The sequence below is a fragment of the Balaenoptera acutorostrata genome, chromosome 10 (assembly GCF_949987535.1).
Source record: "Balaenoptera acutorostrata chromosome 10, mBalAcu1.1, whole genome shotgun sequence".
Lineage (NCBI taxonomy): Eukaryota > Metazoa > Chordata > Mammalia > Artiodactyla > Balaenopteridae > Balaenoptera > Balaenoptera acutorostrata.
In genome coordinates, this window is record NC_080073.1 from 39,034,968 (window position 1) to 39,055,778 (window position 20,811).

The 20,811-nt window shown below is 42.6% G+C and overlaps 1 protein-coding gene and 1 pseudogene across 5 annotated transcripts in view; both read left to right on the forward strand.

Moving 5' to 3' along the window:
* Positions 1 to 20,811, forward strand: part of IP6K1 (inositol hexakisphosphate kinase 1) — an 85,260-nt gene that overhangs the window by 59,420 nt on the left and 5,029 nt on the right. For 2 of the 5 annotated variants that reach the window (XM_007168721.2, XM_007168720.2), the window contains exons 2-4: positions 5,626 to 5,976; positions 16,996 to 17,206; positions 19,007 to 19,188. In XM_007168721.2, the coding sequence (XP_007168783.1) occupies positions 5,754 to 5,976; positions 16,996 to 17,206; positions 19,007 to 19,188 (616 nt within the window). In that variant the 5' untranslated portion in view covers positions 5,626 to 5,753. Of the gene's footprint in view, positions 1 to 5,625; positions 5,977 to 16,995; positions 17,207 to 19,006; positions 19,189 to 20,811 lie in introns of those variants that run through there. The other 3 variants (XM_057555495.1, XM_007168722.2, XM_057555496.1) reach the window with 2 other exon arrangements.
* On the forward strand, positions 9,616 to 10,843 carry LOC114236162 (aminoacyl tRNA synthase complex-interacting multifunctional protein 2-like; annotated as a pseudogene).

The window sequence follows — 20,811 nt, forward strand, 5'->3', positions numbered from 1 at the left end:
TGTCTGAGTAGTGGAATTAAAGTGGCTATTTTGTGGGACTTCCCTGGTCTGAGTAGTGGAATTAAAGTGGCTATTTTGTGGGACTTCCCTGGGACTTCCAGTGGTTAAGACACCACGCTTCCTCTGCATGGGGCACGGGTTCGATCCCTGGTTGGGAAACTAAGATCCTGCATGCCATGCAGCATGGCCAAAAACTAGGGGGAAAAAAGTGGCTAATTTGTAATTTTCAAACACTATTCTTCGTTCCTTTCCTTGACACCCAGGAAAGGAAACCAGTGCTTGCCAGCATAGAGGTCTGTATCTGTAGGGATTCCACCTTTCCAGAGAAAAATCTTTATGTTACCTGGGAAGTAGACAAGACAGGTAACTTGGAAACACGTTTACATGGGAACACAGCTACACAGAAAAGTGAAACTTGGCCATGATTTCTGTAGTGACGCAGGTCTAAGATGCCACATAAGGAAAAAGAGTGCCATTTATAAAGTTTTCCCCAGGGAAAGCCTTTGGAGTTTTGTTTACAAAACCAAACCAAACCAAAAACATATTCTGGTAGGGAGTTGTTTTTGGTTTGTTTTTAGTTTAACCCATGGCAGTGAAACCAGAGTCCCTCATGATTGCAGTTATGTGATATTTTTGATACTTTGTAGCTTTTAAAGAATTCACAAGTTTTTCTTTTTTTATATATTTATATTTTTATTTTTATATATTTTCTTTATTTCAAAAAATTTTTTTAAATTTTATTTATTTTTGGCTGCGTTGGGTCTTCGTTGCTGCGTGCGGACTTTCTCTAGTTGCAGCAAGCGGGGGCCACTCTGTTGTGGTGCACAGGCTTTTCATTGCAGTGGCCTCTCTTGTTGTGGAGCACAGGCTCTAGGTGCGCGGGCTCAGTAGTTGTGGCTCGTGGGCTCTAGAGCGCAGGCTCAGAGTTGTGGCACACAGGCTTAGTGGCTCCGCGGCATGTGGGATCTTCCTGGAGCACGGCTTGAACCCGTGTCCTCTGCATTGGCAGGCGGATTCTTAACCACTGCCCCACCAAGGAAGTCCCTTTATTTTTATGGCTGCATCAGGTCTTATTGCAGCATGTGGGATCTTTTCGTTGCAGCACGCGGGCTTCTCTCCAGTTGTGGTGCATCGGCTTCTCTCTAGTTGTGGTGTGTGGGTTTTCTCTCTCTAGTTGGTGGCGCGTGGGTTTCAGAGCGCCTGGGCTCTGTAGTTTGCGGCATGCAGTCTCTCTGGTTGAGGCATGCGAACTCAGTAGTTGTGGTGCGTGGGCTTAGTTCCCCCGTGGCATGTGGGACCTTAGTTCCCCAACCAGGGGTTGAACCCATGTCCCCTGCGTTGGAAGGCGTATTCTTTGTTTTTTTTTTAATTAATTATTTATTTATTTATTTATTTTTGGCTGTGTTGGGTCTTCGTTTCTGTGCGGGGGCTTTCTCCAGTTGCGGCAAGCGGGGGCCACTCTTCATCGCGGTGTGCGGGCCTCTCACTGTCGTGGCCTCTCTTGTTGCGGAGCACAGGCTCCAGACGCGCAGGCTCAGTAGTTGTGGCTCACGGGCCCAGTTGCTCCGCAGCATGTGGGATCTTCCCAGACCAGGGCTCGAACCCGTGTCCCCTGCATCGGCAGGCAGACTCTCAACCACTGCGCCACCAGGGAAGCCCTGGAAGGTGTATTCTTTACCACTGGACCACCAAGGAAGTCCCCACAAGTTTTTCTTTATGCTAGTAGTTTCTTAAGTCTAGAAAAGACTGCAGAAGCTATTGACATCTTGAATGGCATAAACTACTTGAAATCAGGTCAGTGTATTTGCAGAGGACAGTCTGCAAAATATTTGAGAATTAATTACACTCTGGGAAATATGATTTATTGACTACATGGTATTTAGATCCGTTTGTAAAAAAAAAAAAAATAATGAGCAGTAAGGTCCTGAAGTGGCAAGAGTATAAATTTCTTTTATGGTCTGCCTCCTGAAGCATAGTAGAATCAGTTCTAAACTAATTATTTGGATATTTGGACAGGTTCATTTCTACGTATGAGAGAATGAATTTTCTGTTGGTCAGGTTCTTTTTTAGTATCTTGGTACCAGCGCTATGGACCAGACATAATTCACATTCTCTGCCTTCAGGGACACTTTATAGAGCAGCATTTTTCATTTTGGGGCTTATGGAGAATATGCCCTTTGTCATTAGTGAAAGAGCTTGTTCTTCATTTGTTGGAAGTTTCCTTGTTGTCATCAGAAAACAGTTAGTGACCTCTTTATGTGCAAAGTGTATTAACTGGAGATCTGGGGATTTTGATGCAACTATTTCTGGCCTTTCATTTATGATGGTTTTGACTGCAAGTGACAGAACATCCTAATGCGACTGGCTTAAAGCATAAAGGGAAATTTATTTTTGTTACATAACAGGATATCCAGTACTTTAGTGACAGCATCATGGGCCCTGATGTTTTCTTCCTGTTCTGTATGCTCAGCATGTTGGCCTTGTCTTAGACAAGTATCTTTTAGAGTCACAAGGTGGCTGCAGTAGTCTCATATATCACATGCAGACAGAATAATATCCTGAGGAAGAGGAGGTACACCTCTCTCATGTTAAGAGCAAGGTATCTTTTTCCCAGAGAATCCCTGGCCAACTTCTCCTCATCTCATTGGGAAGAAGAGAGTCACATGCTTTTTCCTAAATAAGCTCGTAAGAACTGAGGTACTGTTCAAGATTCTCCCTGAACTAGAATGGAATTTCACATTCCCTTGAGGTTTGACTGCCTGAACAAGATTGGGACTCTATTAGGAAAGGAATAGTGGAGACAGACACCATCATCCATAGCCCTCTCAGTCCACGGTTTTTACAGCGGGCCTTGGTGGACACCAGAGTTCAGGAATGACCTCTGGTTGTTTATCAAAAAGAGTCAGAGCTTTTGCTATTTCCAGAACTTTCAAGGCTGGGCAGTAGGTGAGTCAAGCCCAAGCCCTTCACCTACGTCGGCATATCCCCCAGGGTTGGCAGTGGGCATGTCTTCATGAGGAAACTTGAAGTTTCTTACTTCAAGTGACATACAAGGCTCCACACCTTGTAGGCCAGGGCTTCACAGAGGTTGAGAGAGTTCTGGGCACTTCCACTTTTTCAGGTTCCCAGTTTATTTAAAAAGAAAGGCCAAATCAGAGCTATAGAAATGTGGTATATTTTACATGTTTACTTGTAAGAAAATATTTCAAACACAAAAACAGTACCATGACTTTATGTAGACATCAAGGGGAAACAAAATATCAAAAGTCTACATCTGACTGGAGATTGAACTTCTTCCTTTCAGTCCTGTGGGGGCTGCAGAGGATGCCACGGATCTCTCAGAGTCCAAGGAATGGCCCTAATGTCCAACTCTTCTGGGGCACTTGGCACTGTTGACCCCTCTCCTAAACCAGATACCCACTGACCCAGGCTAGGAAGTCTGGCACCATCTTGGTATCCCATCTGTGGTCAGAGGCAATCCCAGGGTGAAGAGGAGCCAGGGCAGGAGCCGACTGACATTGCTAACTAGAGTCCACTGCCACAGTGGGCACCTCCAGGAACCCTGAGATAAGCCTTCCGCAATTGCTTTCTGCCCTAAGCACTGCCACTGTGCTTTCATATTTTATTTTCATATTGTTGTGCTTTTACTCACTGTGGTCCTCTTTCTGGAATTATTTTAATTCATTCTAACAAACCTTATTTTGAGCACTACTGTGTGCCAGGAACTGCCTTGGATCCTAGATGGAGTTAAGAGAGAATGGTTTGGTGGTGGTGACAGATGACAAAATAGATGACATTACAGTGATTTATTGCTGCCTTAGAGTTGGCACAGGGTGCCATAGGAGTCGCAGAGGTGTACATCAAACTCTTGTTTCAAGAGAATGGAGTCTCAAAAAACTCCCTGAGACAGGGAGTTGCCTTATCCTGAAGGAGGACTAAAAAATGAATAGCTTTAAAGTGGTGCTGATCTGTTTGTGGGAGTGGGAATGGAGAATAGTTTATTTTTGTTGACAGTGGTGAAGTAGAACATAGTTTCCTGGGCAGCTTTGGATTAAGAAAATTTTGCAGTTTTGCAACAGTGTTCTTGTATAGCTCATTTTGCCCATAATTATGAGGTTCAGAAAAAAAAATAGTTTATTATCTCTTGAAGATAAAACCATATTTCTGCTCTATATTTTCTTTTTCTTTTTTAGTCTTGATCTTTCAGAAGTTATCTTGCCTACTACATTCCTTTTTAATTTTTTTTTAAATTTTATAGAAGTATAGTTTATTTACAATGTTGTGTTAATTTTTTCTGTACAGCCAAGTGACTCAGTTACACACACACACACACACACACACATATATATATATATATATGTTCTTTTTCATATTCTTTTCCATTATGGTTTATCACAGGATATTGAATATAGTGCCCTGTGCTATACAGTAAGACCTTGTTTATCTGTTCTATATATAATAGTTTGCCTCTGCTAATCCCAAACTCCCAATCCTCCCCTCCCCCACCCCTCCACCTACTACATTCCTAATTTTTAAAATATATTCAGTATTAAGTTGCCCACTATATTAACTTTCTTGAGAGAAGACTGACATTAAAAGGAGGTTATTTAAGTACAAAGAGCTTTTCTTTGTCCCTAGAGTCAAACAGAAAGGGAAGCTCTGTGGTGCTAGACATGGTCATAAATTGATGGCCATAGATTTAAAGTAGAAGAAATATGAAGCCTGAATTCCTTTCAGAAAAACAAAACATTTTTTAAAAATATTTATTTATTTATTTTGGCTGCACCAGGTCTTAGTTGTGGCACGTGGGATCTTCGTTGCGGCATGTTTTTTCGTTGCGGCATGCAGGATCTTTTAGTTGTGGCATGAGGGCTCTTAGTTGCGGCATGCAGACATCTTAGTTGCGGCACGTGGTCTTCTTAGTTCCGGCATGTGAACTCTTAGTTGCGGCATGCATGTGGGATCTAGTTTTCCCACCAGGGATCAAACCCAGGCCCCCTGCATTGGGAGCATGGAGTCTTATCCACTGGACCACCAGGGAAGTCCCAAAACAAAACCTTTTTATGCTTCTACAACTCAGGAAGGAATGGCTTTTCCTGTCTGGTCCTTGGCACCTTCAGCAGAAAAGTTGGGAATCTAGAATGACCTGATTTCTCAGGCAAAAACCCTTCCTTTGAGTCAGGGAGAGACCCTTACCAGTACTGAGTATTGTGAGAAATCCGAACAGAATGAAGTGGTGTTGCTTTCTGTTTTTTTCTTGAGCTCTTAACTGAATGTGAAGTAAACAGGGATAGTTGCCTTCCTGATGGCTACAACATACTGTAGCTCTAAAATCAAATCCTTTAGAGAACTTAGAAGGGATCTGAGAACTAGGAAAGGAAGAGAATATGGGCTTCTGTGCATAAAAAGACGGATGGAGGAGACCAAAATTACATCATTCAACAGAAATTGACTCAGCTACCTCTCATGCATCAGGCAGTGTTGTAACAACATACTGGGGAACACATAGCAGGGAACAAGACAGAATCCCTGTTGTTCCTCAGGAGTGGATATTCTGTGAACTCCAGGGAAACTGTAACTTGCCTGGTGTTTTGATTCCCTCTTTTCCTCTCTTCCCTCTGTTAGGAGAGAAGAATAAGCTGAACAGACTCTGACCGTTGGTTTTCAGCTCGCCAGGACCTTCTACCTAGCTCTCCTTTCGTGGCTCATGTGCTGCATCCTCTGCTCTCAGTGTGCAACTGGCCCCCAACGCAATGTGTGTTTGTCAAACCATGGAAGTGGGGCAGTATGGCAAGAACGCAAGTCGGGCCGGAGACCGGGGAGTCCTCCTGGAGCCCTTCATCCACCAGGTGGGCGGACACAGCAGCATGATGCGCTACGACGACCACACTGTGTGCAAGCCCCTCATCTCCCGGGAGCAGCGCTTCTACGAGTCCCTCCCTCCCGAAATGAAGGAGTTCACCCCTGAGTACAAAGGTCAGTCACTGGCCAGTTTGGAGATGGCAGCAGCTATAGGCCCTCAGCTCAGTTTTCCTTGTTCTGATGGCCATGTGGTGTGATTGTAGGTCTCTGTTGTCTCAAAGCAGCAGAGTCACTTTGTTAAGCAAAATTTGAAGCTGAAAGCATCAGCAAGGTCTTTAGATCTTGAAAATTGAATTCATTGATAGGTAAACCTGAGAAGAATTCACAGCATTAAGTCCCATTGGTGAAGAGCATGCTGTTGTCAAGGAGGTTTCCCTGTTTGCTGGAATGGTCTAGGAGAGAAGGGGCAGCACTTATCTGGTCCCAGAGGAGGAAGAATTGGATGCTTTCCAGGCTAAGGCGATGAGACAGCTGGCGAGGAGGCTCTGTGGAGCTTGTGTATGTATGTGCTGGGGGATGAATTGATGGTAAGAAATCTACAGAAGGACTGGGGCCTGGAGGGTCCTAACTTTTAAAGGAAAAATAATCTGTTTTAAAACGTAAATTAACTTTATAGACTAGAACCCCTTGGATATATACCAGAATTTAAGGTACTTGATTTTCAAATCTGATCTTTGTCACTATGATTATATATTTTTATGATTGCCTCTCATGTGTAAGTTATGTTTTTTGTTCTGTTTTTTGTTTTGTTTTGGCTGTGCCACATGGCTTGTGGGATCTTAGTTCCCTGACCGGGAATTGAACCCGGGCCACTGAAGTAAAAGCACCTAGTTCTAACCACAGGACTGCCAGGGAATTCCCTGTGTTCTGTTTTTTGGTTTTTTGGGTTTTTTTTAGTTTATTTATTTACTTTTGGTTGCATTGGGTCTTTGTTGCTGTGCACGGGCTTTCTCTAGTTGCGGCGAGCAGGGGCTACTCTTCGTTGCGGTGCGTGGGCTTCTCATTGCAGTGGCTTTTCTTGTTGCGGAGCACGGGCTCTAGGTGCATGGGCTTCAGTAGTTGTGGCATGCGGGCTTCAGTAGTTGTGGCTCACGGGCTATAGAGCGCAGGCTCAGTAGTTGTGGCGCACAGGCTTAGTTGCTCCGTGGCATGTGGGATCTTCCGGGACCAGGGCTCGAACCTGTGTCCCCCGCATTGGCCAAGCGGATTCTTAACCATTGTGCCACCAGGGAAGCCCCTGTGTTCTGTTTCTGAACTTTTCCAAAGCAGTATGAATTCAGTCATGTTTGTACCATCCTTTACTTGGGGGATCCTCGATTTAGAAAAACCAATCCATATTGGTATTGACTTTTGTTTCCTTAAATCTTTAATGTGGTGAAATATACATAACATAAACATTTTAAAATATTTATTTATTTATTTATTTATTTAAAATAAATAAATTTATTTATTTATTTACTTTTGGCTGTGTTGGGTCTTCGTTTCTGTGTGAGAGCTTTCTCTAGTTGCGGCAAGCGGGGGCCACTCTTCATCGCGGTGCGCGGGCCTCTCACTATTGCGGCCTCTCGTGTTGCGGAGCACAGGCTCCAGATGCGCAGGCTCAGTAGTTGTGGCTCACGGGCCCAGTTGCTCCGCGGCATGTGGGATCTTCCCAGACCAGGGCTCGAACCCGTGTCCCCTGCATTGGCAGGCAGATTCTCAGCCACTGGCTGCGTTGGGTCTTCGTTGCTGTGTGCGGGTTTTCTCTAGTTGCGGTGAGCGGGGGCTACTCTTTGTTGCCTTGCGCAGGCTTCTCATTGCGGTGGCTTCTCTTGTTGCGGAGCACGGGCTTAGTTGCTCCGCAGCATGTGGAATCATCCCGGACCAGGGCTCAAACCCGTGTCCCCTGCATTGGCAGGTGGATTCTTAACCACTGCGCCACCAGGGAAGTCCACATAACATAAAATTTAACCATTTTTTTTTTAAAGTGGTTGCACCTTGTCTTTTTTTTTAATTGAAGTATAATTGATTTACGATGTTTGTTCATTTCTGCTGTACAGCAAAATTTACCGTTATATAATTTAGTGGCATTAAATACATTCACAGTGCTGTATACCATTACCATTATCTATTTCCAGAACTTTTACATCATCTCAAACAAAATCTCTATACCCATTAAATAACTCCCCATTTCCCTCTCACCTGAACCCCTGGTACCCCCTAATCTACTTTCTATCTCTACAGATTTGCCTGTTGTAGAGATTTCATACAAGTGGAATCATGTAACGTTTCTCCTTTTGGGTCTGGCTTATTTCACTTAGCATAATGTTTTCAAGGTTCATCCACCTTGTAGCATGTGTCAGAACTTCATTTGTTTTTATGGCTGAATACTATTCCAGTGTCAATATATGCCACATTTTGTTTATCCGTTCATCTGTTGATGGACACTTGGGTTGTTTCCATCTTTTGGCTAATGTGAATAATGCTTCCGTGAGTATTTATCTGAGTCTCTATTTCTGAGTATTTATCTGTCTCTATTTCCAATTCTTTTGAGTATATAGGAGTGGAATTGCTGAATCATATGGTAATTCTGTGTTTAACTTTTTTGAGGAACTGTCAAACTGTTTTCCATAGTGGCTGTACCATTTGGCATTCTTACCAACAGTGTTCCTATTTCTCCACATCCTTACAAACCCTTATTTTCCATTAAAAAAAAAAATTATAGCCACCCTAGTAGGTGTGAAGTGGTGTCTCATTGTTCTGTTTTGATATGCATTTTCTTAATGATTAATGAATGATGTTGATGTGCCATTGGCCATTTGTGTATCTTCTCTGGAGAAATGTCTATTCAAGTCCTTTGTGCAGTTTTGAATTGTATGGTTTGTTGTTATTTTCAAAACAGAATCAGAATCATACTGAATTTGGAGGAATAAATATTCTAAGGCTGCAAAACGAGAGAGAAGCCAGAATCAAACACACTGCTGTCCCTAAGTGGCTAAGAAACAACAGTTATAAATGCTTTATAAATGTGGCTTTAGCCGCCTACTCATCCACACTCAACACATCCATGGCCAAATCTTCTGCTATAAATATGCCAAAACCAGAAAGAGAACTGCAAGCCCTGTTAGCTCATGGAGTCCTTCTGATGCTCAGGGAAAAAAAAACCCCTTAAAATGGAGTTGAGCCCCTGGCTCCAAAGAAATGTTTTCTAAATCACAACCACCAGAATTGGGACAAGTTAGAATTTCAAGGTGCCACCCAGGGAAGGATTGTCAGTCATAGATTGGTTCAGTTTTTCCCCCAACCTGCTCTCAGACTGGGGAACAGAAGTCTTTAAAAGCCATAGCAAATCCTTAGTATCTACCTGATTTTTTTTTTTCCTCAGGCTGCGTTTTCACTAGGGAAGAATAAATACACTTTCTCAAAAATACAATTAAATTAAAATTGATCCCTTCTTTTTAAGTCAAATGAAGTCCAGTTTATTCAGAGAAAATGGAAGATATGATGGGTCCAATTCATGTATTTCAAAGACTGATACCATAGGGTTTTTACCTTTTTTTTTTGTTTTTGGCTGCACCACGTGGCATGTGGGATCTTGGTTCCCTGACCAGGGATCAAACCCGTGCCACCTGCAGTGGAAGCACAAAGTCTTAACCACAAGACCGCCAGGGAAGTCATTTACTTTTTATTTTGAAATAAATTTAAAATTACAGAAAAGTTGCAAAAATAATAAGAGTTCCTCTAATGGTCCCATGATGCCGATGTACCAAGTTAAGCCCTGTAATTGTGTGGCTCACCTCTCTGTGTAGATGCACGTACTGGCTCCCCAGTGTGCATGGCAGGACCATCAGCCCCGTGCTAGATGCAGGAAGAGTCTTCAACCTACTGAGTTCTGCCAAGATACTTTATTTTTTCCACCAAGATGATATTCTAAAGTATCTGTATGAATTGAAAGCTGCAGTCGATGGTCTCTCCAAGATGATTCAGATGCCAGATGTGAATTTGGATATTACCAACATAATCCAAGCTGACGAACCCACTGCTTTAGCTACCAATGCATTGGGCTTAAATTCGGTGTTTGGAAGAGACTACAGGGCACTGAAAGACATCTTGATCAACACAAACCCAGCCTCCCCTCCCTTTCCCTCCCTTCCCCTCCCTTCCCCTCCCTTCCCCTCCCTTCCCCTCCCTTCCCCTCCCTTCCCCTCCCTTCCCCTCCCTTCCCCTCCCTTCCCCTCCCTTCCCCTCCCTTCCCCTCCCTTCCCCTCCCTTCCCCTCTCCCTGCTTGTATTGCACTGGCTGCTCTGTGACCACTAGAGTCCTCTCTACTGTTCACACACATTCAGCAGTCAAGAGCACACCAGAAAACCTTCATAAGTGCTGGGTTTTACTCTTAATTTGGAAGAATGTGCTAAAGACTCAGATGAAGTTCAGTATCCAAATGATGTATCCCATTGAAGGAGAAGGGAACATGCACATTTTTTGTTTTCTGTTTGGCCAGAAGCATAATGCTGTAAGTTTAACCCTTATAGATAGCTGGGTAGATAGAGCTATTTTTCAGCCAGAAGAGGGAAGCCACTGTGTTCTGCTCCATGAATTCAGCTTTTGGGAAGAGCTCCTGGCTTCTTGGGAATGAACTCACTGTGGCAGAAATTGTGCTGTGGTCTGTTCTCCAGCAGACAGGAGGCTGCAGTGTGATGGTGCCAGCCAACGTGCAGAAGTGGATGAGGGCCTGTGAAAACCTGGCCCTTTTTAACACTGCCCTTAAGTTCCTTAAGTGAATTTCAGTACCTGATTTTAAAGGGTTTAGATTTGAAGTATGATGCTGTTTCATGCCGATTGTTAGTAAAGGGACTTATACTAAAATCAGAGTCTTTACTTAGGCTGGTTGTCTAGTATCAATAAACAAAAGCATCATTAAAAAATACATAACCATAGTATAATTTATAATTACCAAAGCCAGGAAAGGAACATTGGTATAATACTATTAACTAATCCGTACGTTTTATTCAAATTTTGGCTGTTTTTCCACTTATAAATTTATTTATTTATTTTTGGCTGCATTGGGTCTTCGTTGCTGCGTGCGGGCTTTCTCTAGTTGCGGCGAGTGGGGGCTACTCTTCGTTGCGGTGCGCGGGCTTCTCATTGCGGTGGCTTCTCTTGTTGTGGAGCATGGGCTCTAGGTGCACAGGCTTCAGTAGTGTGGCACGCGGACTCAGCAGTTGTGGTTCGTGGGCTCTAGAGTACAGGCTCAGTAGTTGTAGTGCACGGGCTTAGTTGCTGTGCGGCATGTGCGATCTTCCCAGATCAGGGCTTGAACCCGTGTCCCCTGCATTGGCAGGCGGATTCTTAACCAGTGCGCCACCAGGGAAGCCCCCCGCCTTTTTAAAAAATATTAATTTTTTTATTTATGTTTGGCTGCATTGGGTCTTAGTTGCAGCATGCGAGATCTTTGTTGTGGCAGGCGGGCTTCTCTCTAGTTGTGGCGCGCGGGCTCCAGAGCACGTGGGCTCTATAGTCACGGCATGTGGGCTCTCTAGTTGTAGAGAGTTGGGCTCAGTAGTTGTGGCATGTGTACTTAGTTGCCCTGCAGCATGTGGGATCTTAGTTCCCCAACCAGGGATCAAACCCGCGTCCCCTGCATTGGAAGGCGGATACTTAACCACTGGACCACCAGGGAAGTCCTGACCTCGACACTTTTGAAGAGTACTAGTAGTTATTTTGTAGACTGTCCCTAAATTTGGATTTGTCTTATCTTTCCTCAGGATTAGATTGAGGTTGTATATTGGGTTGGCCAGAAAGTTCATACGGGTTTTTGTCAGATGTCACAGAAAAAGCCGAACGAACTTTCTGGCCAACCTAATATTTTGGGGTGATAGAAATGATCCTGTGTCCTCTTCAGTTCATCATATCACAAGGTACATACCTTGTTACTGGTGATTTAACTTTTTTTTTTTTTTAAATTTATTTTTGGCTGTGTTGGGTCTTCGTTGCTGTGTGCGGGCTTTCTCTAGTTGCAGTGAGCGGGGGCTACTCTCTGTGGCGGTACATGGGCGTCTCATTGCGGTGGCTTCTCTTGTTGCAGAGCACGGGCTCTAGGCACACAGGCTTCAGTAGTTGTGGCACATGGGCTCAGTAGTTGTGGCTCATGGGCTCTAGAGCGCAGGCTCAGTAGTTGAGGCACATGGGCTTAGTTGCTCCACGGCATGTGGGATCTTCCCGGACCAGGGCTCAAACCCGTGTCCCCTGCATTGGCAGGCAGGTTCTTTTTTTTAAGAAATTCACGTTCTTTTATTTATTTATTTATTTATTTATGACTGTGTTGAGTCTTCGTTTCTGTGCGAGGGCTTTCTCCAGTTGCGGTAAGTGGGGACCACTCTTCATCGCGGTGCGCAGGCCTCTCACCATCGCAGCCTCTCTTGTTGCGGAGCACAGGCTCCAGACGCGCAGGCTCAGTACTTGTGGCTCACGGGCCCAGTTGCTCCGTGGCATGTGGGATCTTCCCAGACCAGGGCTCGAACCCGTGTCCCCTGCACGGTTAATGGGTATAGAGATTTTGTTTGAGGTGATATAAAAGTTCTGGAAATAGATAACGAAAGTGGTTATACAACATTGTGAATGTATCTAATGCCACTGAATTTTACATTTAAAAATGGTTAAAGTGACAAATTTATGTTATATATGTTTTTACCACAATTTTAAAAAGTAAAAAAAAGTATATTAAAGAACCCCCGAAAACCTCTACCCAAATGTAATTCTCTGTATTAAGCCAATCTTACAAATGCCAAGAAAATTAGGGCTTATATCAAATAAAGTAAAGGACCATTGATTTTCATTTTCCTACCTGAATTCTTTCTAGGTGTGAGTAATGAGGTAAAAAAAAAAAAAAATCAGGATCAAAAAAATACATATTTTTTAAACTAGTGGTAGGTTGCATGGCTCATTTAATTACCAGATCTTACCCACTCTTGGAAGGATCTTCTTCCTGTTCTACACATAGCATAACTATTTCTCCCTTGATCAGGTATGATGCTCTGTGTCAAGGTGCTCAATGGTATGTGCCTGCAGAGAATTAAAGGTTTCTATTACAGCTTTAGATGGCCCTGCAAGACAATAAGAAATTTTAAAGGAGAGAATGATGCATTTGAGTATATAAAATTAAAAAGTTTTATCAAAATACACTTCTAAAGAAAATTAAGAGCTATTTACATCACATAAAACTGACTGAGGATTTGTTTCTAGAATGTGTGTGTGTGTATGCAATTCAAAATCAATAGGAAAAAAGACAATTCAGTAGGAAAATGAGCAAAAATAAAGAAAATCAATGAAAACTAAAGACCAAAGGCTAGGATAAATCTCTAGCCAGACTGATTAGGAAAAAGAAAAGACATAAATTTCCAATATCAGAAATGAAAGATGTGGGACTTCCCTGGTGGTCCAGTGGTGAAGACTTCACCTTCCAATGCAGGGGATGTGGGTTCGATCCCTGGTTGGGGACCTAAGATCCCACATGCTTCACCGCCAAAAAACCAAAATATAGAAGCAATATTGTAACAAATTCAATAAAGACTTTAAAAATGGTCCACATCAAAAAAGAAATCTTAAAAAAAAAAAGACAGATGTGTCATCACTACAGTTTCTACCGATATTTAAAAAAATAAAAATATTATGAACAATTTTATTCAAGTAAATTCTACAACTTAGATGAAATAGACAATTTCTTGCAAGACACAAACTATGAAAACTCACTCAAGAAGAAATGATTAATGTGAATAGCTCTATGTAGTAAACAAATTGAAATTGGATTTTAAAGCATTCTAGCAAAGAAAACTCCAGGCCCACACAACTTCACTGGTGAAGTCTACCAAATATTTAAGAAATACTACACAAACTCTTCCAAAAAGTTGAAGCAGGACTACATCTCTACTCGTTCTGTAAGGCTATTACAAGAAAATTAATGTCCTAGACGAAGCTAAATTTAAAAAATTTGAACAAGATTTTAGCAAATTGAATCCAAGAATATATTAAAAGGACAATATGTCGTGACCAAGTATGGTTTACCATAGGAGTAATGCAGGGTAGGTTTAACATTCAAAAGTTAATGTAATTGACCATATTAATAAACTAAAAAAAGAAAAATCATATGATTATCTCAGTAGATGCAGAAAAAGTACTTGACAGTATCCAACATACATTCTTTTTTTAAATTTATTTTACTGAAGTATAGTTTATTTACAATGCTATGTTAATTTCTGCTGTACAGCAAAGTAATTCAGTTATACATATATGTACATTCTTTTTCATATTCTTTTCCATTATGATTTATCACAGGATATTGAATATAGTTCCCTGTGCTATACAGTAGGACCTTGTTATTTAATCATTCTGTATATAATAGTTTGCATCTGCTAATCCCAAACTCCCAACCCATCCCTCCCCCCCCCCACAAGTCTGTTCTCTATGTGTGTGAGTCTGTTTCGTATTGTAGAAAAGTTCTTGTCATATTTTAGATTCCACATGTAAGTGATATCATATGGTATTTGTCTTTCTGACTTACGTCACTTAGTATGACAATCTCTAGGTCCATCAGTGTTACTGCAGATGGCATTATTTCATTCTTTTTTATGGCTGAGTAATAGTCCGTTGTCTATATGTACCACATCTTTATCCATTCATCTGCTGATGGACATTTAGGTTGTTTCCATGTCTTGGCTATTGTGAATAGTGCTGCTGTGAACGTGGGGGTGCATGCATCTTTTTGAATTACAGTTTTGTCCGGATGTATGCCCAGGAGTGGGATTGCTGAATCATCTGGCAACTCTAGTTTTTTGAAGAACCTCCATACTGTTCTCCATAGTGGCTGCACCAATTTACATTCCCAAAAACAATGTAGGAGGGTTCCCTTTTCTCCACACCCTGTCCAGCATTTGTTATTTGTACATTTTTTAATGATGGCCATTCTGACTGGTGTGAGGTGGTACCTCGTTGTAGTTTTGATTTGCATTTCTCTAATAATTAGCCATGTTGAGCATCTTTTCATGTACCTGTTGGCCATCTGCATCAACATCCATTCTTGATAAAACAACAAGAGTAACAAAACTCTTAGCAAAGTGGGGATGGAAAGAAAGTTCCTCAAACCGGATAGAGGGCATCTATGAAAACCTACAGCTAGCTTCCTACTCAGTGATGAGACAATTGCTTTAACCCCTAAGATCAGGAACGAGACAAGAATGTCCATGCCCTCCATTTCTAGTTGACATATAACTTGGAGGTTCTGGCCAGCGCAGTTAGGCAAGAAAATGAAATAATAAAAGACATCCAGATTGGAAAGGAAGAAGTAAAACTGTCTTTATTTTCAGACAACATAGAATTCTGTCTTCAGCCAAACTATCAGTCAAGTGTTGGAGTAGAATAAAGTCCTGCAAGGGACTCAGAAAATTGACCTCCTGAATACTCTTTCTTAGGAAGTTACTTGAAGATGTATTCCACTCAAATAAGGAGGAAACCAAGAAAAAGGGGAAAAGGAGAGGACGTAGAAGGAACAATTCTCACTCTGGTCAGCTGCAGCAAGGAGGGGCCCAGCATGGGAGCTATGTGGCAGGCCTGGAGGACACTCTAGATCAGAGTACGAAGGGGAGCCCATGAAACAAAGAATATTGTAGACCAGAGGGCATTCAAGCTTGAACAGAACTGAAGCTCTGGAAAAGACAAAGAGAAGAAGTTATAAAGGCAAAAAACTGTAGGAGAGGCAGTCATCTGTGTAAGGAAGCCAGGACACAGTTGTGAAGCTCACTAAAGTGAGGTGTACATTTAAACAATGTAATGAGAAGGTAAGAAAAAAGAATCTATTTCACCTTAACGTCTTAAGGATTTTTTTTCCTAAAAGAGACCAGGGATTGGGGCAGTGCCCTCCTGGAGAAGGAAATGGGCCAAAGAGAAGGATATTCTTGGTCTGGCATACTGACATATTCCTAAATGCTTCTCACTGATTCTCACATAATGCTGATTTTGCACACCAAGAGTGTAAAACAAGAAGTGTAGCTGACAGAAGGTTGGATATGGAAGTTAGATGAAGGGCAGCCTAGACCATTTTAAGAACAAATAACAAAAAACTCCTTGATTTCTAGGTATTGTGTTTCAACTCATTTGGTAATGATCCAGAAGAAACTATGAAAACCTGTTTGATAAAAATGGACACAACAAACTGTTTTGCATGAGTACAGCATGGAAAATAGGTGTTTCAACTTAGGAATGCTGGTGGTTTGGTGAGGCAGAAGTTCTGCCTGTTGAGCTTAGAATAGCCTGATGTTCAGTGTCAGCAGAAGACATATTTTGGAGACTGTCTTTGAGAAGTCTTGATGTCTCTCTAGGTGACATTGTCAGGCAGAAGGAAAACACATCTAGAGGAGGACATAGGAAATGACAGCATCATAGAGCAGTTAAATAAGTATAGGATTAAATTATGTCGACTGTGGATGTCACCTAGAAAATACAGTTCTTTTGAATGGTACAGAAGGCAATAGTTGAAAGTGAGAGGGTGGGCTTCCCTGGTGGCTCAGTGGTTACGAATCCGCCTGCCAATGCAGGGGGCATGGGTTCAAGCCCTGGTCCGGGAAGATCCCACATGCCGCGGAGCAACTTAGCCTGTGCGCCACAACTACTGAGCCCGTGCTCTAGAGCCCGTGAGCCACGACTACTGAGCCCACATGCACAACTAGTGAGCCCACGCGCCTAGAGCCCGTGCTTCGCAACAAGAGAAGCCACAGTGATGAGAACCCCACGCACCCCAACGAAGAGTAGCCCCCGCTCGCCACAACTAGAGAAAGCCTGCGCGCAGCAACGAAGACCCAACACAGCCAAAAATAAATAAATAAATAAATTTATTAAAAAGGAAAAAAGGAAAGTGAGAGGGTTAGACAAGAGAATGGGAAAAAAATATAGATTTATCCAAAATCAAAGGTAAATAGTGGACTTAGAATGGGGGATTAGTGGTTAGCTATGTTTTGGAAAGATGTCTGCTAGTCGTTGTTCCTACAGTTGATTCAGGGCAGGTGATGTCAGTGTGCTGAGGGACAGCAAGTGCCAGCAGTCTGAACTGAATGGACCCAATCTCTGTAGACATTTGTTGACTGGCTGCCTTTTTTTCTCCAACAGGAGTGGTGTCAGTCTGCTTTGAGGGGGACAGTGATGGTTACATCAACTTGGTGGCCTACCCTTATGTGGAAAGTGAGACCGTGGAGCAGGATGACACACCAGAGCGGGAGCAACCTCGGCGTAAGCACTCTCGCCGGAGCCTGCACCGGTCAGGCAGTGGCAGTGACCACAGGGAGGAGAAAGCCAGCCTGTCCCTTGAAACCTCAGAGAGGTAAGGGGACGGTGAGCAGGACTGGTGGTTCATGTCTGGTCCTGATATACTCAGAATATCTCTAGAGTCCTGATACATCACGGGGAAGTAGGGCTCAAGGTTGGGGGAAGGTGGCTGATGTTCTTAGGCCACCCACATAGGTGCAGGCTGCCGCCTGTATGTCACATCACCCCAGTGATGCCTCCTTCTGAGTATAGCTGTAGCTAGTCAAGAGAGAATGAAGTTCCCTCAGCTTTTTGGAAACAAGAACACCCTGTTTTTTCCAGCTTTGTTATGTCTCGCACCCCCAAGACAGAGGTGGAAATGCATTGGTCCACGATGAGGTTCCAGCTCCTTTCTCACCTGCAGGATGTCAGAGCCCAAAGACAATGAGTGGCATCCAGACTAGTGTTCCTTAAGGGTTTGGGTGTCAGATCTCTCTGAGACTCTGATATCAGCTATTAATCCTTTCCCTGAATCTGAAGTTCAGTTTATTGTATTGGAAATTGATTTTTCTTGTAGATTAGGAAAATAGTCTACAAAGGAATTATTTTTCTTGATATATCATGCAAAAAAATGTGAACCCCAACAAGGGTGGCCATAATCAAAAGGATAGACAATAAAAGTTTTGATGAGGATATGGAGAAATTGAAACCCTCCTACATTGCTGATGGGAATGTAAAATAGTGCAGCCATTCTGGAAAAAAATTAGGCAGTTTTTCAAAAAGTTAAACCTGGCAACTGCACTCCTAGGTATATGCCCAAGAGAATTGAAGGAATATATTCACACATAAAACTTGTACACAAATGTTTATAGCAGCATTATTCCTAATAGCCGAAAACTGGAAACAACCTGAGTGTCCATTAGTTGGTGAATGGATAAATTAAATGTGGTATATCTATACAATAGAATATTACTCAGCAATAAAAAGGGATGGAGTACTGACACATGCTACAACATGGATGAACCTTGAAAACATTTATGTTAAATGAAAGAAGCCAGTCACAGAAAACCACATATTATATGGTTCCATTTATATAAGATGTTCAGAATAGGCAAATCCATCGTTTCTCTCCAAGAGACAGAAGGCAAAGTCAGTGGATGCCAGGGACTGAGGGGGAGGGATAGATGGGAAGTGACTGCTAATGGTGACAAGGTTTGTTTTTGGGGTGATGAAAATTCCTAAAAATTAGATAGTGGTGATGTTTTATAACCTCATGAATATACTAAAAAAAACCCAAAACACTGAATTGTAAAAAAAATAAAACTAATGTAAATAAAAAATGAGCTTTTTAACCAAAGTGAAATTAAAATTGTATGATTAAATTACTTTATATATATTTAATATCACTCAAAAATAAGTTTCAGTGAGGGAATTCCCTGGCAGTCCAGTGGTTAGGACTCGGCACTTTCACTGCTGAGGGCCTGGGTTTGATCCCTCGTCCAGGAACTAAGATCCTGCAAGCCGTGCGGCATGGCCAAAAAAAAAAAAAAAAAAAAAAAAAATTCAGTGAATAGGATTCTCTGTGACTTGACCTAGAAGTTGGAATTGGGACTTTTCTTAGATGTGGCAGCACATAGTTTGTCTCTGACATCAGATCAGATCAGTTTAGCAGCACAGGCTGCACACCCTAGCTCCTTAGTACTTATACCATTTACTCACTTTAATGGGCTCATGCATCTGGGCCCCGTGTCACCCCTCAGGAAGGTCTATGCGTGGCACATTAGACTTGATCCAGGCCTCCCCCACCCTGTGTAGTGAGACCCCAGAGGGTGACTTGTCTGAGCCCCTTAGCAATGGGTATGTTCTTCCTTCTTAGCCCCCAGGAGGCAAAGACTCCAAAGGTGGAGCTGCACAGCCACTCGGACGTCCCTTTCCAGATGCTGGATGGCAACAGCGGTCTGAGTTCTGAGAAGATCAGCCACAACCCTTGGAGCCTGCGCTGTCACAAACAGCAGCTGAGCCGCATGCGCTCCGAGTCCAAGGACCGAAAGCTCTACAGTATCCTTGTTACTGCTTCCCCAGCAGTGCCTGCTACTGGGACCATGACTCCTGTGTCAGGGCACCTACCAGTACCATGGCCAGTGCCCTCTCTGTTCAGGGGCTCGTCTTTTGTTCTCATCTCCCTTTTCCATAGGCTCTTCTTCCTCTTTGTCCTTCTTATTTTCATCAACATGTTTTTTTCCTGCGTTTTGGGGCTGGTAAGACTGAAGCTTAAACTTGGCAGTCTAGAAGAGTGCTGTCCAATAGAACTGTCTGTGACAATGGAAGTATTCTGAATCTGTGCTGAAATTTGTGGTAGCCACTAGCCACACTGTAACCGAAATATGGCTGCTGTGACTGAGTTACTGAATTTTTGTTATTTAATTAATTAAAATCTAAATTTAAATCACCAGGCATGGATAGTGGCTACCATATTTATCAGTGCATGTCTAGAATTGGGGGGGAGGGATGTGTGTGCGCATGCGCATATGTACATGTGTACACGTGTGTATTTCTCCCCTCCCAAAAGATAATAATTAAAAAGTAATATGTTTGATTTTAGTATGTTTTTTCTAAAGATAAACACTATACCTGTGCAATATAAAACAGTTTTTTAAGATACCAGAGGTAAAAAAGTATTATGAAATGGGAATTCTTAAAATCATTTAGTGTTTTCAAGCAGTAGACAATAAATAAATAATACTTACTGAGAAACTGAGGGGAAGCATGCTGAGCACTTCATATGTACTTACTCAGTTTTCCTAAGTCTTTTTTTTTTTTTTTTTTTTTTTTAAAGAGTAACTTTTTTTTTTTTTTAATTTTTATTTATTTATTTATTTATTTTTGGCTGTGTTGGGTCTCTGTTTCTGTGCGAGGGCTTTCTCTAGTTGCAGCAAGCGGGGGCCACTCTTCATCGCGGTGCGCAGGCCTCTCACTATCGCGGCCTCTCTTGTTGCGGAGCACAGGCTCCAGATGCACAGGTTCAGTAGTTGCGGCTCACGGGCTTAGTTGCTCCGCGGCATGTGGGATCTTCCCAGACCAGGGTTCGAACCTGTGTCCCCTGCATTGGCAGGCAGATTCTCAACCACTGCGCCACCAGGGAAGCCCCTTCCTAAGTCTTTTGAGGGAGGAACTGTTATGATTTCCGTTTACAGACGAGTAACTGGAAGCACAGGGTGGTTAAGTGTTGTGCTCAGAGCCAGTGAGTGGCCGAAGCAGGATCCAGTGCTCTCAGGCATTGTGAGATATTTCTGCAACCTTCTTTGAGTTTTACTGTCACTTGTTTATAGGTTATAGCAGGTGATGAGACTAGTTAAAAGCCATATTTAATGATTTTTTTATGTTACTCTTTAAAGAATTAGGGGCTATTAAAATATTCATCATCAGAGTGATGCTGAGGGTCTTATCCTCCAAGACCATGTGATTGCTACATAGTCCCAAATATGGAATTGAGGGCTAGGCTGTGAGCCCTGATGACTTTTGGCAGACATGTGACAGGCCTGTACCTTTAAGATTGTTGCAGACAGGAGATGTAGATGAGGACATGGGTATAAATGCCAGGAGGCCAGGACCACAGAGCCATTTTAAGCAGAAGGTCCTAGAAGTACTAAGGGATAAGTTTAAATATATGGTCCACTGGTT